This window comes from Neomonachus schauinslandi, chromosome 5, assembly GCF_002201575.2.
Source record: "Neomonachus schauinslandi chromosome 5, ASM220157v2, whole genome shotgun sequence".
Taxonomy (NCBI): domain Eukaryota; kingdom Metazoa; phylum Chordata; class Mammalia; order Carnivora; family Phocidae; genus Neomonachus; species Neomonachus schauinslandi.
In genome coordinates, this window is record NC_058407.1 from 100,406,806 (window position 1) to 100,427,720 (window position 20,915).

A 20,915-nucleotide genomic window follows, 5' to 3' on the forward strand; every position below is an offset into this window, starting at 1 on the left:
AGGGGGCGCTCTTGATACCAGCATCTCACATCTGTTCGGCCACCCCTGGAGCAGTGAAGTTCTGGTGGGAGGCGCCCAGCCCCAGGTGGATTCCAAACTATCCCCTTGCGTCTCATCTACCGCAGGTGGAGACAGAGACGCACCGTGGAGCCACTTCGGCAGCCGTCCCCACAGCCAGGCCCATGGGCACGATCCCGGGCCCGGCGGCCCTAGCAGTGAGACTCTAGTTCTGTGAGTATGAGAAGCGATGTCTTGGGTGTGGCAGGGGCTGAGGGTTCTGCTCGCTTCCATCCAGGCAGGTCCTCAGCTGGGCACATGAGCTGGCGAATTCTCTGCAAGGGAAGTGGAGGTGGTTATCATGAGCTGGCGTCAGGCTGCCCGCTTCCCCGATTGGCTCACCGGGGTCTGCCTGCCGCCCCCCCACACGTGCCCTCCAGCTGCCAGGCCTTTCATCCCAGCCTGTGGCTTGGAGGCATCAATCTCTTTCTGAGACTTGTAAGCACTCACTCTGTCCCTCCCCAGCAGCCTCACCAGGCTCGGTGGCGCTCCTGTGTACCAGCTCCTACGCTGGTGGACATCTGTCTATCCTCATGGGGCCCTACGTCATTGTCTTGGGTTCCTGCCCTTCCCCATGAACCCCCTACCTCTCTGAAGGAGCCCTTGAGGGTGCCGAGTTTATAGAAGCTCCAGGCAGGAATGCAGACCATGGAGGACAGAGCCAGGAACCAGCCCAGAGCATCGCCCCACCACGGGTATGTGTACTTTTTGTTGTAGGTCAGCGGGGTGTACTTGATCAGGGAGAAGAGGAAGGTGGCCTGAGGAGGAGAGTAGAAGAGAAAGGGGCTGGGAGAGCAGGGGCCTTGCGCCCTCCATGACCCCTGGAAGAGCTCTCAGACATCAGTCACACTGCAAGCCTGGACTGGCCTCCAGGCACGTCCGGGTCAATCAACCCCCAGTCCCCATCCACATTCTTCTTTTTTTTTTTTTTTTTTTAAGATTTTATTTATTTATTTGAGAGAGAGAATGAGAGAGAGAGAGAGCATGAGAGGGGGGAGGGTCAGAGGGAGAAGCAGACTCCCTGCTGAGCAGGGAGCCCAATGTGGGACTCGATCCTGGGACTCCAGGATCGTGACCTGAGCCAAAGGCAGTCGCTTAACCGACTGAGCCATCCAGGCACTCCCCCATCCACATTCTACTCAAAATCCACACCCCCCAATAGAATTTCCAGGGTGCTTCCCCTGTCCCTGCAGGGCCCCGTGCCCCCGGGCACCTCTACACAGGGCTGTCCCTCAGCTAGGACATGGTTACATGGCTGCTAGTGTTTTTGAGTGTTTAAGGCTCTAGCACCATCAGGTGGGGCTGCGAGGGCCTCAAGGGCAGGGGGTCATGCCTCCTGCCCCCTGGGCCACATTTATACCCTGCATATAGTGGGCGCTTGGAGGAGCAGCTAACACACAAGATAAAGCCCAGGGAGGCAGCACCTAGTGGCTTACGGCCCAGACTCTGGAGCCAAGCTGCTGGGCTTGATCCTAGCTCACTGCCATTTTCTTGCTAGGGTAAATTGCTTACCCTCTTTGGCTTCAGCTTCATCCATAAAATGAGTATAATAGTAATTCTTCGTGGGGTTCTTGTGCAGATCAAGTGGGTTAAGACGTGCAAAGCACCTTATGCCTGGCACAAGGTGCGTGCTCTGTAATGGTGTTGTTATTATTGCTGTGGTTATTAGTATCACTACAAGCAGCCCAATGCACTTGGGTTGCCGTCCTGCCTGTGACATTTGACTCACATTGTGGTGTTGGTCAAACCACCTGGCAGCTCTGGACCTCAGTTTAACCTTCTGTGAATTGGAAAGGAAGAATCTATCTTGCTCATCATTTTCTAGAATCCAACAGGAAGATGAGTGAAAATCTAAAATGATTTTCAATTCCCGTGGAGAAGTCCCTTCTAGAGCTAACAGCCGATCTATCCTCCTACCACCACCATCTCTCTTTGCCTTCATGTCGCTTTCCCCCTGAAGGTTCTCTTACTGTGCATACAGCTGGGGTGAGGAAGAGCCAGCAATATTTGATAAGAGGCCACGGCCTGTATCCAATCATATCTTCAATGTTGTCATAGAAGCGCCTGGCTCCTACCAGGAAGAAGAGAAGGAAGGAAGGGGGAGAAAGGACATTCTTCAGCATCCGAGGCACGGGCTGGATGGGCAAGGACCAAGAAATAGAAGATACCATGGCTGTCTTTCCAAATCACTGCTGGGAGAATCTCTTCCCGGGGATTCATAGGCATACGCAGCAGGGGACAAAACTTGGCATAGGCAAAGATAATGACTTTCTGAACATCAGGGTTGTGAAGGGCTGACAAGGTTTGACTAGGACAGGATACGGGCCCACTCGGGGCAGTCTGGGTGCGGCCATAACCAGGAGGGTGCCAAAGCAACCTCTGGAGGGCCCTTCCAATGGTAGCGATTTAGGATTCTTGAGATTTTTGAGGTCGAGCAGGGGAGGAGTCCCAGGAAAAGGTGGGTGAGAGCAGTAGATGACTCTTTTGTCCAAGGGCCCCGAGGTGGTGATGAGCCCTGGGGTTAGGACCTGGGGGAAGAGTCACTCACCATAGACCCAAGCCACACAGAGGGACTCAAAGATGGCCACAAACAGGAGGCACATGCCACTGGCTGCATAGTAGTCAAAGAGCTGAAATACGTACATTCCGCCCTACAGGGGGAAGAGAAAAAAAACCAGAACTGTATCCAGAGGAAACAGACAGATTTACCCCCCTGGCCTCCAGCCTCACACCCACGGACACAGAGCAGACCTGGTGAGGATCGCAGGGGACAGATATTAAAACAGAATATAGTTTGGGAGCTGTGAGGCACTAGGCAGATATGAGACAATAATTTTTTTGTTATTACTTTCGGAGAGAAGGTGGATAAAACAGACAGCTATTGTTAGCTCATCCCTGAGAACATTTAGGGATTGACCCAGAAGTCGGAGACGAAGTGTGTACTTTCTGGCAGACGATCAGGACAGAGGCCGTCGTCAGTACTATGAGGCTGACAAGCTCCATCTCCTTCCTTCTCCCTTGAGACGAAACACAGAATAGTACCCATCCCCAGGGCTCCCTTCCTCCCTTTGAAGTCTGTCCCGGGAACGTGGTTCAGCTGGCTGGAAGTTATGGGAGCTTGCTGGAGAGGCAGTTTTTCCCTAACCCAGAACTTCCTGACCATCTTTCTCATACCTCTTAGCTTTCCACTGAGCCAAATCACCCCTCGGAGGTAGGTGGCTAATGTTCCAAGGCCAGAGGAAGGCCTCACCTACTTGGAGCTCCCTGTGGCTGGAAAAGGAGGGAGTCCCAGAGCCCTGAAGCCCGGGAGGCCTGTCCAGCTTGGCTTCTCCTCCTCACCTGGTCCCCACCTTCGCACCTCCCAGACCCTCACCTCTGTGAGCATGACCAGCCCGATGAAGAAGGAGGTGACAGACACGCCCAGGATGAGGAGCTCCCTCCGGTTCTTCTTGCGGAATACTCGGGGGTACATGTCCACCAGCGCCGTCACCAGGCTTTCTACGCACACAAACTGGATGAGAGGGCAAAAGAATTGGAGGGAAAGAGAGCTCCCAAAATACGCTGCTGCATCAGCCAGCTCTGGCTTCTTGTTCCCAGGCTCAGCCCTGCCCTGTCCCTGTCTCAAGTCCCCAGGGCTGTCCTGGCATGCTTAGGTCTGGACCTACCCTGCAGAGCCCCTCTTGGTCCCTCGAAGGGCCTCCACCTGTGACATTCGCCCAGTCCCCAACTGTCTTAAGGTCCCTCAGGACATGGGGCTCAGCCTCCTGTCCACGGCTCCCCTTCCTCCAGCCCGCACACACGCACTTCTCTCTCAGGCTCCGCGTGACCACCTCTTGATACCTGACTGTCCAGTCCCAGGAGGACGACCATGAAGAAGAAGCAGCAGGCCCAGAGAGGAGAGAAGGGCAGCATCACCACGGCCCGGGGGTAGGCAATGAAAGCCAGGCCGGGGCCTACAACAAGGAGCAGAAGAACACAGCCCAGTTTCTGGGCTGCCTCCAGGCCACGTGTGATCCCAAGGCTGCCCGGCGTGGGTCATGGAATCACGGGAGCTGGAGGAAACCTCGCCCCACAGTTACAGTCATCACCCCCAGCCTCCCCTGGGAGAAGCCACCCGAACCTCCACCTGCTCCCCAGATCTCCAAGGCACCATCCACTGTGTTCTCCTTGGAAGGAACAGAACCTAGAAGCTGTGGGTGTAAGGACTTTGGGAGACGGAAAGGGGGCAGATCACCTGCATTTCTGCAAGCTCTACCCCAGATCCTCAGGGCTCACTCTCAGGACCTATTGCCCCAAACCAGAGGTTTCAAACTTAAAAAGAGCTCAGAGCCGGGCAGGCCACGTATATTTGTGCAGCTGACCCAGGCTCAAATGAGCACAGGCGGAGCTCAATGAGACCCACCGTCATCATGACCCCACCAAGGCAATCGCTGTGTTCTTTCTACAAAGAAGATGCTCCCAAAGAAAATACCTCTAAGACTAGATTGAACCTGGGGCCCCCAGTGTGCCACCTCTGCACCCAGAGCCTTTCCTGTCACCCTACAACGAGTGAACAGGCATCAGTTTCAGAGTACCACTGACGTACGGCCTCTCAAACAAATTAATGTTCCTCTCAGCTGGCTCAGATGACAGGAGCAGATACACATGCCCGCGCCTGGGTTCATCCACCAGAAGCTTCCTCTGAGAAACAGTATGACTGTGACCTTGGATGGTCATTTACCTCTTCGATCCCCACCTGCCACACTGGTGGGATGGGGATAATACCAGTCCTGCCTCAAAGCTTTCCATTGCCTGGTGCAAGCAAACTGCTTCCTGCAGTGCCCGGCGTAGAGCAAATGTTTAATAAAAGTGAAACAGCATCGTTTTTAATAAGAATCAGTGATGTCAGTTCCCAGTGCTTGTCACTCTGTGTAACAGGGCGTGCTTGGGAAGGCGATGATGAACCACTGTCTGGCTGCAGAGGGCCAGAGGGTGGTCCTCAAGAGTAGGGGAAGGGCAAGGGACACTTACAGCTTACCCAGGTAGGGGACTGATTCTTGATTTTATTTAAAAGCAACAACAGGGGGCGCCTAGGTGGCTCAGTGGGCTGAGCCTCTGACTCCGTGTCGGCTCAGGTCCTGATCTCAGGGTCCCGAGATTGAGCACCACCCCCACCCTCTGGGGCTCCGCACTCAGTGGGGAGTCTGCTTGAGAGTCTTTCCCTCTGCCCCTCCTCTACTTGTGTGTTGAGTGCTCACGTGCTCTCTCATTCTCTATCTCTCTCTCAAATAAATGAATCTTATCTGTTTTTAAGATTTTATTTATTTGACAGAGAGAGAGGGAGCACAAGCAGGTGGAGTAGCAGAGGGAGAGAGAGAAGCAGACTCCCTGCTCAGCAGGGAGCCCAGTGAGGGGCTCGATCCCAGGACCCTGGGATCATGACCTGAGCCAAAGGCAGACGCTTAACCAACTGAGCCCGCCAGGCACCCTCAAATAAATAAATCTTTAAAAAATAAAATAAAAGCAACAACAGGGGCACCTGAATGGCTCAGTCAGTTAAGCGACTACCTCTTGATTTCAGCTCAGGTCATGATCTCAGGGTCCTGGGATCGAGCCCTGCATCCAGCTCTGCGCTCAGCCGGGAGTCTACTTGAGATTCTCCCTCCCTCTCCCTCTGCCCTCTGTCCCTCCCCTAGCTCACGCTCTATCTCTCTAAAATAAATGAATAATCTTTAAAAAAAATAAAAAAATATAAAAGCAAAAACACTGCATGGTGAAAAAGAGGAAACTCTGTGCCAACATAAACTTATCTTTCAGATACATTTTAAAGTGAGCAAAACAAGGCAAAGCGCAGAACAGTGTCTATAGTATATTATCAGTTGGTTTTCTAGAAGAGGGGGTAAGAAATAGAAATAGTGATACGTGTTAAGTATGTATGAACGTTCACGTATGTGTGTATGTGTGCGTGCACTTTTCTTCTCACAGATGCCTAAATTGTTTCTGGAAGGAGAAACACAAGCCTGGTCACACTGGTTGCCTCCAGGGTAAGGAAGTGGAAGCCAGGTGTGGGAAACACTCCCTGTATACCCCTCCACCCTTTGAAGCTGGGGTGAATGTGGATGTGCTCCCCCAGGTCTTCCCAGGGATGCATACACTGAAGGGTGACCGTGGGTCACCCCCAGTGTATGTGACAATAGAAAGGCATCCAGATCCCAGTTGGCAAAGGTTCAAACAAAGCTCACAGAACCCACCCTGGCACCCAGCCCCCCAACACTCACCGGACTCGGCCACCTCAGAGATGGGGACCCCCTGCTCCTGAGACATGAAGCCCAGGACAGAGAAGATGGCAAACCCGGCCACGAAGCTGGTGCCGCTGTTGAGGAAGCAGAGGGCGATGCAGTCCCTGTCGGGCAGGCAGGGGGGCAGAGACAGGCCGGGTCAGCAAGAGGATGCCAACAGGAAGCCCCTCAGGTGGGCAGACACTCACCCCAGCCCTTCATGCAGGCCAGAGGGGGGCTGCCTGCAGGATCCAGATGAACATTCAAGGGGTGGGTTCTGCCTGCCCCCCACCCACCCATTAGCTGAGACTTGGAGTCAGTCACAGTAGTCACTAAAGAATAAAGTTCTAAGGAAGTAAAATATTCATCTAAAAATTACGAACTGCCGCACAGCCTCCCCTCCCGCCATATTGCCAGCACACCTCTTGGGACGCTACCACTCAGACACAATTCAGTTTGGCACGCTAATGTGGAGGGTATGTATAGACACGGACAATCCCAAACCACACATAATCCTCATCCCCCAAATTTGATTTTGAAATGTATGATGTGATTTTTTTTTTTTAGCTTGAACTTGGCTGAGATGGTCTGATATGAACCCAGTCGGCTGGAGGGAACCCTGGGGAGGGGGACATGAGATGGGGAGCGGTGAGGTAAAAATAGGTAAGGGTTCAGCGTTGGCTGGGGCAAATGAGACTCCCCTGCATGGCATGATGAATGACTTCTCAGGCTCGAGCCCACTAACCTCTCCATTAGCCAGCGGGCTGGGCCCCCACTGTGGCTTCCCAGCCAATCCCAACCATCCCAGCCTTTGGAGGCAATCCCTATGCCCACGCCACACTTGGCTCCCTTTCAGCAACTGGGGGCCCTGGGGCATGGGAAAGTGGGGTGAAGACGGGTGGGGGGAGGCAAATCCATGAGCTGTTGCACCGTCCAAAGCAGCCCTGACCTAGCACGCTGGAGGGGCAAGGGAGAGGCGGGTCGGCGGCCCAGGCCCCACCCTTCCAATCACCTGTAGCAGTTGTTGTGGTACTTGTTGTAGCTGCCCAGGGCGGTCAGGCACCCTAGACAGATGGCGAAGGAGAAGAAGATCTGGGTGCCCGCGTCCATCCACACCTACACAGGGAAAAGGCAAGAACGCTGCACCCCAGGAAACCCAGGCCGTCCGGGCTCCATGGGAGCATGCAGGCCGGTGGCCAACGCTGCTCTCAGCCTGCGACCCGGCTCTCCCAGTGGGCACCCCGACAGCGTTTCTCGGGCGCTACCGGGACGGCGTGGGCAGCAGGCACTGGGCGAAGCCTGAAGGACCCGGGGTGGCAGAGCCTGGGAGGGAGCTCTAGGACTAAGCCAGGCCTGGCACCAACTTTCTGCAACAGAAATAAGGCCCTGATTCTGCCTCCACTTTCTCGCTTCCCGGGCCCTCCTTGCAGTATGACCGGTTTGGAAGGAATCCGGGGGCAGGATCTCTGGAGCTAGGGGGTCCTTCATATCAGTGCCATGGCAAGAACACAGCTTTGCCCCTCGCACCTCCAAACCTGCTGTCTGGAAAGCAGGAAGAGTCATCCTCAGCTCAAAAAAGTCCAGAGGCTGGACAGGAATGCATGTACTTTGTACTCCTTGGGGGGAAGAGCTCTGTGGCTAAATCCGGGGCCCGGCTAGGACCGGTATTATCTCAGCTGGCCTGGCCGGCCCGGGCATGTTATGATTTAGATTTAACAGCTACAATAACATCCCAAAGAGAAAGCACATCAAGGCGAACATGACTGGGCAACCCTGACGATCCACGGGAAGTGGGGTCCCAGGGCCGCAGACCCTCCCCAGGCGCCTCCTATCTTCAGAGGATGTGAGCGCCACAAGGGAGCACTAAGCTACGGGTGCAGAAACCACCAGGCAGGCGGCCTAACCTCTCTGGGCTCCCCATTTCTTGTCTTTGCCTTGTCCTGCTCTAGCAGCCCCCCCAAAAGGCCCCTGCTTTCCTTCCACTCACATCAAGCTCCCAAAGCTCACATCCACCAATGCCTCAGCTGCCGTGTCCCTGGCTCCTCTCGCTGCTTCCCTGACCATTGTGACCGCCCCCAACCTCCTTCGCTGTCTTGTCACACGCGCCCCTACCAAAGTGCCCATTTCCCCAGCGTTGTGGTGGGTTGAGATACTGGATCTCTAGGACTTCAGGAAAATGCAGAAATCTGTATTATTTTCAGAGCCTCCTGAATGATCCTAATGTCAGCCAGATGTGGGAGTCGCTGCCCTACAGGCCCTGAGAACTGGCGCCCGGGATCTGCCCAGGGCACCCTCTCCTTGTGTTATATTCCACTTCTGCAGGAAGCGGGGAAGAGCCAGAAAGACGGTGAAGAAAAGAGGAGAACATCTCTAGCCTCCTGTCCCTTCTGCTCACTGTGAACCCCATTCCCTGACCCAGGCCCAGAGAGGGAGGGCTGGGAGACATCCCTATCTACCTGGGGGCCCACAGCCACCAGCCCAGGTGATCTCTCCCCAACAGGCCCTCCAGGAGATGGCCCAGGAGCCTCGGGTCTTGGAAGTTTGCTCCCCGGGCCTGGCAGTGCCCAGGCTGCAGACTGACCCACGAGTTAAATGGGAAACGCTCCGCTGCCCTCAGAGCTGCTCTGCGGCTGCCCACACACAGGCAGGGGCCGCAAATCCCAGGGTGCTGAAGTTTCGAGAACTTGGGCTTGGGAAAAAAAAAATAAGAAAAATTGTGACTTGGCAGTTCACCCTGCCCTGAGGGGGACAGACTACGATTGGGTTGGGGGCAGAGGTTAATGAGAACAGAGGAAAATGCAGCAGGAGGGCTGAGAGTTCTGAGGACGAGGGTCAGACCCGGAGCCTCTGACTAAAGCCCGCTCCCCGGGAAGCTTGGCAAGCCCCCCCCACCCCCCGCTCTTGGCCCAGCTGCAGCCTGACAGGCCTGCTGGGATGGGGAGAGGAGTGGGGTCAGAGAAAGGGCCACAGGAACAGCAGAGCAAGCTGTTCTGTTCCCCACCACAGGCGGCCTGCTCCCTAACCACGCCAGCAGCCCTGGTTTCTAAAACAAAGCCCCGATGCGTCTTTGGTTGTGACAGGAGACTGACCAAGAATAAAACAAGTGTGAGACACAACTGGTGGAGTGTGGGCAAAAGAGAGAGGTCTTCGGGGGAGCAGAGGAAGACAGGGACCTCTAGAAGATCCAGGAAGGATGTTTTCAACTTTGAGCTCAATCCCAACGAGGATTATATTTACTATTTGTAGGAAGGCAATAGTGGGTAATGGAAAAAGCCTGGGCTTTGGAGTCACATTGAACTGGGTTCAACTCTCAACTCTATTTATTACTAGCTGCGTGATTTGGGCAAGTCACTTAACCTCTCTGAACCTCACTTTTCTCATCAGGGAAATGGGTATAATAACAAATAAAATATTATATGTGAAATCCTTAGCACATAAGTTAAGTATGAGTTCCCTGTCTTTCTGGAATAATAAAAAGCAGCCCTGAAAACTCTCACATTCATACTCTTTGGATAATGTGTATCATGGTCATCAAGACAGCAGACTCCTGAAGACTACTTGGCATAAAACCCAAGCTCCCCCACGTGCTAGTTTTGTGGATTTGGAGCAAATTTCTTAAGTTTTCTACGCTTGAGTTTCTTCATCTACAAGATGAAGCTAACAGGGACTCATGGGGCTGTGTGGGGTCTCCCCGGCGTCATGCCCTCAGTAAAGCACCTGGCAAATAGTGAGCGCATAATAAGTGTGTTTGTTGTTGCTGTGGTTACTTCAAAAAGGCAACTCACCTTTCAGTGATGATGAGGTCCCATAGATGTCAAAATAAGAAGACCCATTCTAATCAATGTTCCAACCACCTCCTTAAACAAACCCTTCATTAGAAGAGCTTCACATGGAGCTTTCAAAGGTTCCACAAGGGCTCTTTGGACACCCTACCCCCTATCCATCTACCGAACAAAGGCAGCAGAACAAAGGGCCAGGCAAGGGAAAGAAAGGCAGCCGGGGAGAGTCTGGAGTCTCCAGGAGCCCCTCCCGCGTGTGAAAGGGCTGAGCCCCAGGAACCACCGGGAGAGGCATTGAGCTGCCTGACACCCAGAAAGCCTGGCAGCAAGAGAGGAGGGAGCCAGATAAAGCCAGCATTGTCTCTGCCTGCCTCCCCCTCCCAGACGGAGTGCCTGGCAGACAGAGATGTCTGGGGTCTTTGTGCTGGCTAGCAGGAATCTTACACCTTTCTCAAGTGCCAGGCAAATGCCACTTGGAACTCTCACACTTCCTGGGGAGTGCCAGCTACATTCAGTTAGGGCTCCGGCAGGGGCATCACCCCGGAAGGCTGTTACTCTCTCCGACAACAGAGGCCTAGCTGCAGCCAGAGACCGGGACCCAGCGGCCAAGAAGGCGGCGGGGTAGCCCAGACCAAACCCGGCCCTGGAAACATCTCCCTCCTCACAGCTTCAGAGGATTTGGAAGAAACATGCTCCCTGCACAGCCCACAGCTGGCTGGGGTTGGAAGGGTGGTACCCTGGACGGCAGACGAAAAGAGGTTTTATTCCCCGCAGTAACCCAGACACGGAATCATGGCCTTGTTAACGCTCAGAGTTTAAGGCTGTCTGGTCCACCTTCTTCACGTTTGCTGCCAGCTACTATCTAACAACGATGACACCTAGAACAGACCTGTCGCATAATAGATGTTCTGGAAATTTTTTCCTGAATGAATGAGCTTTGAGAAAAACAAAGATGAGCAGATGGGGACTTTGCCTTCAATTCAAGAGATCGTAAAGCATATGGATTTGTCATCATTCAGACCCAGGTTCCAGTTGCAAATGTGAGGATGGGAAATGCGTTAAGCTCCCTAGGCCTCCCTTTCCTGTAAAATGGGGACACCTCACTGGTCTGCCACGAGGGTTAGCTGTAATACTGCACGTAACAATGACAGGGACATGGTTAGTGCTCGATCGTTGTTGACTATAAATAGCTGATCAGGACAAACGAGGCATTGGTCGCAGAAGCCGAAAATCCATTCCAGAAATACCAGACCCCTCCCTCCTATTTCTCTTTCAGCCTACCTGCTCGTCTCCCTGACTGAACACGGCTCCTCCTTCCCAGCCTGACCCCCAAGCGAAGGCGGACGGCTGCTTAGCCACTGGTTCACATGTCTGCGGTTCCAGAACAACAGTGGAGCCCTCCCGCACAGGAGATCCAAGCCACCCTCCACCCCTGGCCTTCAAAGCTGGCCCCCACGAGCTCCTGCTTGCTATGGACTCCACCACAACACTTGGGTTCCAGAGAAGTCAAAGGGCTTACGATTCACAAGATAAAAGTACACTTTGTTTGGCCAGCCACTTACTTGCTGTGTGACCTTGGGCCTTGTTTGCTCATCTGTTCAGTGAGGAGTTTGCACTGGTTGATCTCTGGGGGCCTTTTAGCTTCAACGACTACAGTTCCACCGTTTGCTCCCAAGCCTGACTACAGCCCGTGGGCCTCACGTGGAGATGAGGCAGCGGCAATCCGCACCTCTACTATGTCTAAGAAACGGGGGAGGGAAGGATAAGCCTGTAGCCCACCGGATCATTGAGCAGGACCTAGCGCACAAGGCTGCTGGATCCCGTGGGGAGCTTCTGGAAGACGAGTGCTCTGGCGACTGCCGGTTGCCGGCAGAACTCAGGATGGCAGGACTTAACTTTGCCAGGGTGGCTGGGAGCCATGAGAAAAATGCAGCTGCTGGATCCCCCCCCCCCAAATTCTGCCCAACAGGGAACTCAGCATTTGCAACGTCTGCAAAGCCATCCGGCTGTTCCCGTCTCTTGTGCGCCAGGAGCCTCCCGCCCTCTGTCTCCACAGGGCCCCCTTGCAGACACAGAGAGCTCCTCCAGCCCCCAAAGGGAGGGCGACCTCTGTGCCAGGGAAGCAGAGGCGGGGCACGTAGCTGGGCAACGCATTTTAGGGGCTCTGGGGTGGAGCTTACCCACGCTCCCCTCCGGCCCTCGACACCTCCTGGCTTTGCCAGCTTTCAAAACGGCTGCCAAACAGGAGAAGATAAGAAACCCGTCAGCCACGGTGGCTTCTTATTTCAGGCCCTGCTCTCCAAACCCCTCCAGTGAGCAAGCAGCACTCCCTCCCCGTGCCAGGCCGCGAGGAAGCTGGCCGAAGCAGACCGAGTGGACAAGTGGACGTGAAGGAAGGGCCGGAGGGGAGGGAGGAGGCCAGGAGGCTGGGACCTCTGGACAACTGACAGGAAACTCGACACCAGCCCAGCCGGGCGCTGGGAGGGCTGGGGAACCGGGGCCTCGGGATGGGCCACGTGGGCAGAGGGACGGAACCAGAAGGGCTGGTGGAGGGGTAAGAAATCGAGGTGAGATCACCCAGAGGAAAAATGGGACAGGGGGACGGGGAAGATGGTGGTGGGGACCGGGCTGCAGCCTGTGGGTGACGGATCCGCAGCCCCTGAGAACCATGCCTGGGCTCCCTGGCAGCCGCCGACCAAGCGGGGGACCACAGACAGCTGCTGACACAGCGCTGGAGACCCCCCACGCCACCATGGACACTGCAGGGTTTGGGCCAGGAGCAGGGAAAAAGCCTCCAGAGCCACGGGATGGCCCCTGTCTGTGGCTTCTTACCTGGGGATCCCACAGACGCGTGAGGTTGGGGTACAGGTAAAACTGAATTCCTTGGGCTGCCCCGGGCAGCGTCACCCCTCGAATTAACAGGACCACCAGCATGAGGTAGGGGAATGTGGCTGTGAAGTACACCACCTGGCCGGGGGGCAGATGAAAGACAAGGAACCTGTGAGTTTGGAAGGAGGGGCCCCGAGCCCCCCGGGCAGCAGAGGCAGGAAGCAGGAGCTCCCCCCTCCACACGTACACAGAGGAGGTCAAGAGTGTTTCTCTCTGCCCCCTCCCTCTCACCCCTGCAGCTGTTCGGGCTCCATCTGCCCTCTGCCTTAAGCCACAACCACCCTTACCCTTCTCTCCCTCCAGCTTAACACACCCACCCTCCCCCGACACATACCCGGTAAATATTTGTTAAGTGACTGAATGAACTCAGGCATGCTCCCAACAAGTGTGCTTAGAATTATGGCACAGGGCTGTCAGGCACGAGAAACTCTCCAACACATGATCCCTGTCCTCACAGAGCTTACAAGCTTAGCACAGCCAGGCAGCCAGATTAGGAAGGAAGCCTTGTCAGAGGCCTCCAGGGCAAGAGTCCAGAAGGACTCAGAATGCCCTCTAACACCTCACACACTCTCTGGCAGAGTACCCCCCAAGTTCTCAGGGTGGTTGCGAATCATTTTGAGATAAATAGTCTCAGTGGGATTCTTTTTCCAAAGAACCGTTGAATAAATCAGGGAGCCACGACGTCTGTTAAATTTGCAATGTGCCCCCACGTGCGGTATACTGCAAGATCACATTCCTTGGAAGTGTCCTTCCTGCCTTTCTCTCTCCCTCCTTTCCATTCCATTTCCCCACATACCAGAGTGCACAGGAGCGAAGCAAGGAGAGGCACAGAATCAAGGGAGGGAGCCACATACAATCTTGACGGGTTCATTCCCTCCCGTCCCTGATCAGGTTACAGCTCAGGGCGCTCCTGGGTGACCAGGCCCCCAGGGAGGGCAGGGAGTCCTGGGACGAGAGGGGCCAGGAGCTCTCCAACACGGACCTTGCCCGTGGACTTGACCCCCTTCCAGATGCAGAAGTAGCAGATGACCCAGGCGAGCAGGAGGCACAAGGCCAGCTCCCAGCGCAGGGCCCCCAGGTCATGGATGCCATCGGAGATCTTCAGGACCCGCCTCCTGGGGAGAGAAGGTTGAGCCGGGCTCCACTTTCACCCCCAGCCTCAGTTTTGTGGCCCACATGTCTCAGGCAGTGGAGCCATGCCTCCAGGCTCTTGTCCAAAGGCTCGTCAGCTCTTTTCACTCAGATCCATGAGGCTCTCCTTTGCCCAGAGATGGGGATAGATAGCAAGGGAGATAAATATAAACTGTTCCTGGCTAAGTATGCTCTGGGAGGCTGAGTACCAATTTAACCTAGAGAGGGAGGTGCAAACCCATTATCTTCTCAACCAGGGTTTCGGGATGTGTTGATATTAGGAATCATGGCCTAGGTGAACCCAGGGCTACGAGGGAGGGGGACTAGGAGGCAGCGCACACGCAGCTGCAGGGGGAGGGGAGGTAGGAGTGTCCACACAAAAGCGTTCGCGCCATCCAACATGGGGGTGGGGACGGGGTGGGGGGGGGGAGGGAAGGCAGGTGCGGCCTGAGGAGAGTTGCAAAATTCTCATCTTTGAAACCAGTTCTGCATTAACCACAGATAAAAGCCCAGCAAGAAAAAAAAAAAAAAAAAGCCACTTAAGTGACAGGGCCACCAAAGAAGAAAACAGAAATTCTTCTCTTGCTGTCCACTGAGGGTCAGCACCACACGAGCCCATTCCTGTGGCCTCCTTTCAAACCCACCACCCACACTGGGATGGGGAGAGGGCCTCACTTACTCCCAGAACTCGATGACAGGAGAGGTGGCATTCTCAGAGGTCACATTCAGGGAGCCATTGGTCCTCTGGAACTCCACACAGTATTCTACCCGTGGGTCCCAGGGAAGGAAGCAAGAGAAAAATCATTCACTATTTGACATGGCCAGAGAGAGGGGTGTGAAATTATAGGGCAATGGGAAGTAAGGGATCTGGAAGGAACTGGGCTGAAGTTGTCCACACAAACATCCTCGAATGCAAAATAACTTCAACAAGCTTATCTCACCTTCTCCCACATGATTTTACGTGTGGGCTTCTAAATGTTTGGGTACATACTCTTACTAAAGCATGATCAGATGGCATCGGGAAGGATGCCCTGCATGCTGTCTGCTTCAAAGTTTGCAAATATTTCTAGGTCACTGCCTTGTATGAAGGCACAATCTCTGAGGGGTAATAAAAATGCTTTCTAGGGAAGACACATAGCCGAGTGGCCAAGAGCTCAGACACAAGGTCAGAAAGTTCTGGTTCGAATCCTGACCCTCTGGTTATTTGCATGTGGCTCTCTGACTTCACTTCCCTCGATTCTAGAATGTACATAGTGACATCCAGTTGTGAGATTGACAGGGGACTAAATGAAAACCTGAGGGTAAGGTGCCCGGTAAGTAGTGGCTCTTAATTATCTGTAACTGACTTTGGAGTTTCACAACAAGGGCTCGCATTCTTTTTTACGTTGTGTTAGTATAATAATCCTAGAAAATATTAAGCCAAATAGTGCTTTCCCCATTGTACACATGAAGAAAGGGAATCTTAGAAATGGACTGTCACAGTTCATAAATGACGAACTGAGGGCTAGAATCCAGCTCAGCAAATTGTATGTCCTACCTTCCAAACATCTACAACCGGACCTTTCTCATTATGGCCACTACCAGCACCCTGGTGCAGGTGCCCACCATTTCGTGGCTCCTTCACTGGCCTCCAGTTTCTACTCCTGCCTCCCTCGTGCAATCTCCACACAGCAGCCAGAATGATTTTGTTAAAATTTAAGTTACTCTATGTCACGTCTCAGTTTAAAACTCTCCAATGAGCTTCTCACCCCACGCAGAGAAAGAAGCCATAACCCCTATAATCACCCCCCCTCGTCAATCTACCACCATCACCTCTGACCTCATCCCCCGGGGCTCCCCCACTCACCTGGTCCAGTCACATGGTGGCTGTTCCCTGATGCTGTAGGCACAAGGCCCCCTCACGGCCTTTGCACTGGGTGATCCTCCTACCTAGCCCCTAGCGGCTGACTCCCCACCCCCTCCTTAGAACATGACTCCTGTGTCATCTCAGTAAGTCCTTCCCGGATGACTCCATTGAAAATGACAACTCCCACCCCTAACACTCCCAATCCCTCCTCCCTGTTTTATGTTTCTCCCTAGCACTTCTTCTCAGGTAATACATATTACACATTTATTTTGTTTATGGTGTGTGTCTCGCCACTAGAACAAAAACCACATGAGGGCAGGGATCTTTGTGTGCCTTATCATAACCCCAGTGCTTAGAACAGAGTCTGGCACAGGGTAGGAGCTCAACAAACATCTGCTGAATGAATGCCCATCGAGCATTCTTTCCACTAAACCCTCTCTCTCTCCTTGAAGCTTCGGCTCACCCAGAAAAGTGTTGTTTCATCTTGACAGGATGGGATGTCCTCTACTACAAAAGATGCTAGGCTCTGAGTAAAACCAGACTCACTAGGAGAAATGTCAAATATGTCAAGAAGCAAAAGACTCAGGTATAGAATTTGCCTCAAGATTGTCTCAGAGATCCCCCCAGTCAACCCCAAGGGTTGTAGGCCTAACAATGCCCTGAAACAAAAGCCCTAGGCCACCAAAAATTTGCAACATTTCTACAAAAGGAACTCCCCTGAGATCTGGATCAAGTCAGCATCTGACAAGCTGGTTGTCAAGGGTGATTTCAGTGTAAATAGAATGATAGAATTAGGGGCGCCTGGGTGGCTCAGTCGGTTGGGCGTCTGCCTTCGGCTCGGGTCGTGATCCCAGGGTCCTGGGATCGAGCCCCGCATCGGGCTCCCTGCTCCGCGGGAAGCCTGCTTCTCCCTCTCCCACTCCCCCTGCTTGTGTTCCCTCTCTCGCTGTGTCTCTCTCTGTCAAATAAATAAATAAAATATTTAAAAAAAAAAAAGAATGATAGAATTAATGAGGGACGGAGGGAGGGAAGAAAGAAAGAAAGACATAATAAAGAAAATACTGGAATAAAACTGATTTTTACGACTGGACTCACCCAACAGAATATTATTTTGAGTGCTTATGGTGTAGGCAGCACTGTAGTCGGGCACAAAGGAGACACAGATAAAGACGCCTTTCGGTCCTCAAGATCTTGCTGACCAATAGCCAGGAAGTGAGGTAAGTGCCGCAGGGAGTCAGGGCTCAGGGCAGGCACCACCAGGTACATTTAAGAAGAACCTAAGGACTCTTGGGGTGTGGGGGGAGGAGCCTCCAAGATCGGAGTCTTCACTTGCAAACTGGTGGAATGAAGGTGACAGAGATCAGCAACAGAATGCCTGGAAAGGGATCAAGGGTCTGAGGGCCAGAGGGGCCTTGCTAAACATTGCAAAATGTGCCTCCTTGGCAAGCAAAGGACTCAAACTCCAGGTCAGAACTGACTACCTCACCTACACACAACAAAACAAAACAAAAGGAGTCCTGGCACAGGTCGGGCTTCACTGATGGACACTGAGGGATATTTGGGCAGTGAGCACAAGAGGGTCCACACTGGACAGCTCCTCACCTGTGTTGTCCATGGAGTAGCCTCCAGCCCCACGTGGCTACTTACATTTAAGCTACTTAAAACTAAACAAAAACTTTAAAACTCAGGTCTTCACACACACTGGGCACATTTCAAGCACTCCACAGCCACGTGTAACTGGCAGCTACCAAGTTGGAGAGTACGGAGAACGTTTTCCTCATCGCAGAAAGTTCTCTTGGACGGCACTACCCTAGGGATTTTCAATTTTTGTTACTTTCAACCAAATCGACTGGGTGGTCCTATGGCCACGGGTGGCTCCTGTCATCTTCTAAAAGAGTCACACACAGTCTTATAGGCACAGGAAAAATCAAGTGTTCTTAAAAATTATAATGAAGACACACAAAACAGCTTATTCCCCAGTTAAATCGAGATGGACTGTGAGATAGAAAGACCCAAGACAGAATCAGAAAGAAGACGTGAGGAACACACCAGTCAGAATGGCTAAAATTAACAAGTCAGGAAATGACAGATGTTGGCGGGGATGCAGAGAAAGGGGAACCCTCCTACACTGTTGGGAATGCAAGCTGGTGCAGCCACTCTGGAAAACAGTATGGAGGTTCCTCAAAAAGTTGAAAATAGAGCTACCCTACGACTCAGCAATTGCACTACTGGGTATTTACCCCAAAGATACAAATGTAGGGATCTGAAGGGGTACGTGCACCCCGATGTTTATAGCAGCGATGTCCACAATAGCCAAACTGTGGAAAGAGCCAAGATGTCCATCGACAGATGAATGGATAAAGAAGATGTGGTATATATATATACAATGGGATATTACACAGCCATCAAAAGGAATGAGATCTTGCCATTTGCAATGACGTGGATGGAACTGGAGGGTGTTATGCTGAGCGAAATAAGTCAATCAGAGAAAGACATGTATCATATGACCTCACTGATAGGAGGAATTGTTAATCTCAGGAAACAAACTGAGGGTTGCTGGAGTGGTGGGGGGTGGGAGGGATGGGGTGGCTGGCTGATAGACATCGGGGAGGGTATGTGCTATGGTGAGTGCTATGAATTGTGCAAGACTGTTGAATCACAGATCTGTACCTCTGAAACAAATAATACATTATATGTTAAAAAAAAGAAGAAGAAGAAGATAGCAGGAAGGGAAAAATGAAGGGGGGGAATTGGAGGGGGAGACGAACCATGAGAGACGATGGACTCTGAAAAACAAACTGAGGGTTCTAGAGGGGAGGGGGGTGGGAGGATGGGTTAGCCTGGTGATGGGTATTGAGGAGGGCACGTTCTGCATGGAGCACTGGGTGTTATGCACAAACAATGAATCATGGAACACTACATCAAAAACTAATGATGTAATGTGTGGTGATTAACATAACATAATAAAAAAAAATAGTTTAAAAAAAAAGAAGACGTGAGGAACAAAGATCATGGACAAACAATACATACATACACCAACGTGATCAGACTTCAGATTGAAATAAATAAATGGCTAAACTACATAAAAAGAAATCAAGTCTGTTTCCATTATATGTGAATTTACAATCTACGAACTGAATACATTAATTTTTTTTACTTTGAGTACAGTTGACAGTTTTTTTTTAAGTCTGTGACATCTCGCCCATGATGCTGGTGAATTCTCACGCTGATCTTTGATACAAGTTGTCTGTGACCTACTTGGCGGGTTTCTAGTATGTCCCAAGTTAAGGTTGGGGATGGGTGCCCGGGATATGCGGCTAATCCCAGTCCTGGTTAATGTGGCAGAGCAGCAGGGGGAAATGGACTCTCCAGGGATGACCTTACCTGTATTCCACTCATGGTGGCAGCTTCCCCAGGGCAGGTCGACAGTGAAGCTGCTAAAGAGGTAGAAGAGGGCCCAGGCCAGGACAATGATGTAGTAGATGTTCAGGAGGACGACAATCATCTGGGAGGCATAGCCGATGCCTGCAAGGGAAAACTGCAGAATTGGGCTAGGGACAGTGGACAGAGTTCTCACACGCCACCCATCCCAGTTTAGGAGGGGGCTTGTACTCCACTATCAGAGCCCTAAGATAGTGGTGGGCCCAGGTTCCCGGCTCTCTCGTCTCCTTCCCTGGCAAGTGAGGAGGGGCTTTTCTCCCTGCCTTCCATTGTGCTCTACCCTGGCTTCCTGTGTCCTTCCATCTTTATCAGTTCTGAAAATTCACCGATTTAAAGTTATTTTTTAAATGTATAAGACTAACTCAAAGATTCCAATAGTTAATGTTCTCTGGAATTACGTTGATGTATTTTTGAAATATAAAAATACATGTTAAGGGCAGGAACAGGGGCGCCTGGCTGGCTCAGTCCATAGAGCATGCAACTCTTGATCTCAGGGTTGTGAGTTCGAACCCCACGTTGGGCATAGAGCCTACTTGGAAAAAAAAAAAAAAGAGCAGGGATAGACAATTCACATAGGAGAAAATACAACTAGATCCTCCTTAATAATTGCAGGTGTGCAAAAGGAAACAATGGTGAAGTACCATTCTGCATAGACAGCCATAGAGAAATTTTTTACAAATGATGTAACTCAGTGTTTCTAAATTTGTCCACATATTAGAATTACCTGGGAATATTTTTAAAATTTCAAAGCCCAAACCAGACCTGAGACCAATTAAGTCACAATCTCTGGGGGTTAGGCACAAGCCTCAGGTTATTTTGAAGGTCCCCAGGTGACTCCAATGTGCAGACAAGTTTGGGAACCCCAAATACCTAGAGTTGTGAAAGATACGGGGGAAAGATGCTTACTCAAATATAATGACATAGCAAGTCAATACAACACTTGCATAGGACAACTTAATAAGCCAGATCAAGAGACATCAACTTGATTGTCCTTTTGACCCAGCGATCCTAATCCTGGAAATTTATCCCAAAGAAATAATTCCCAAAAAAGAAGGGCAAAGCTATCTCAACAATTACACATGACAGCAGAATATAACAATTTTATAAGTAATTGAAAATAAGCAAAAAGCCCAAAACAGAGAACTGTTAAGTAAATTATGATATATCCATTCAATTGAAGTTTATGCAATCGTTAAATTCTTGTTCTGTAGAAAATGGAAAATAAGGGTGCCTGGGTAGCTCAGTCGGTTAAGCGTCCCGACTCTTGATTTCGGCTCAGGTCATGATCTCAGGATCATGAGATGGAGCCCCGAGTCGTCAGGCTCTGCACTGGGCTTGGAGCCGGTTTAAGATTCTCTCTCCCCCTCTCCCTCTGCCCCTCCCCCACCCTCTGTCTCTAAAAAAAAGAAAGAATGGAAGAAAGAGAGAGAGAGAGAAAGAAAAGAAAGAAAGAAAGAAAAAAAGAAAGAAAGAAAGAAAGAAAGAAAGAAAGAAAGAAAGAAAGAAAGAAAGAAA

At 51.9% G+C, this 20,915-nt stretch overlaps 1 protein-coding gene across 2 annotated transcripts in view; it reads right to left on the reverse strand.

The window, feature by feature from the left end:
• Positions 1-20,915, reverse strand: part of SLC6A13 (solute carrier family 6 member 13) — a 34,043-nt gene continuing 13,128 nt past the window's right edge. The window contains exons 3-14 of one of the 2 annotated variants that reach the window (XM_021690558.1): positions 19,344-19,484; positions 14,793-14,877; positions 13,965-14,097; positions 12,926-13,060; positions 7,327-7,430; positions 6,315-6,439; positions 3,898-4,010; positions 3,431-3,568; positions 2,606-2,708; positions 2,028-2,128; positions 645-815; positions 1-332 (exon numbers count right to left, since the gene is read on the reverse strand). In XM_021690558.1, coding sequence (XP_021546233.1) covers positions 210-332; positions 645-815; positions 2,028-2,128; positions 2,606-2,708; positions 3,431-3,568; positions 3,898-4,010; positions 6,315-6,439; positions 7,327-7,430; positions 12,926-13,060; positions 13,965-14,097; positions 14,793-14,877; positions 19,344-19,484 — 1,472 coding nt within the window. In that variant the 3' untranslated portion in view covers positions 1-209. The remainder of the gene's footprint in view (positions 333-644; positions 816-2,027; positions 2,129-2,605; positions 2,709-3,430; positions 3,569-3,897; positions 4,011-6,314; positions 6,440-7,326; positions 7,431-12,925; positions 13,061-13,964; positions 14,098-14,792; positions 14,878-19,343; positions 19,485-20,915) is intronic. The other variant, XM_021690559.1, reaches the window with a different exon arrangement.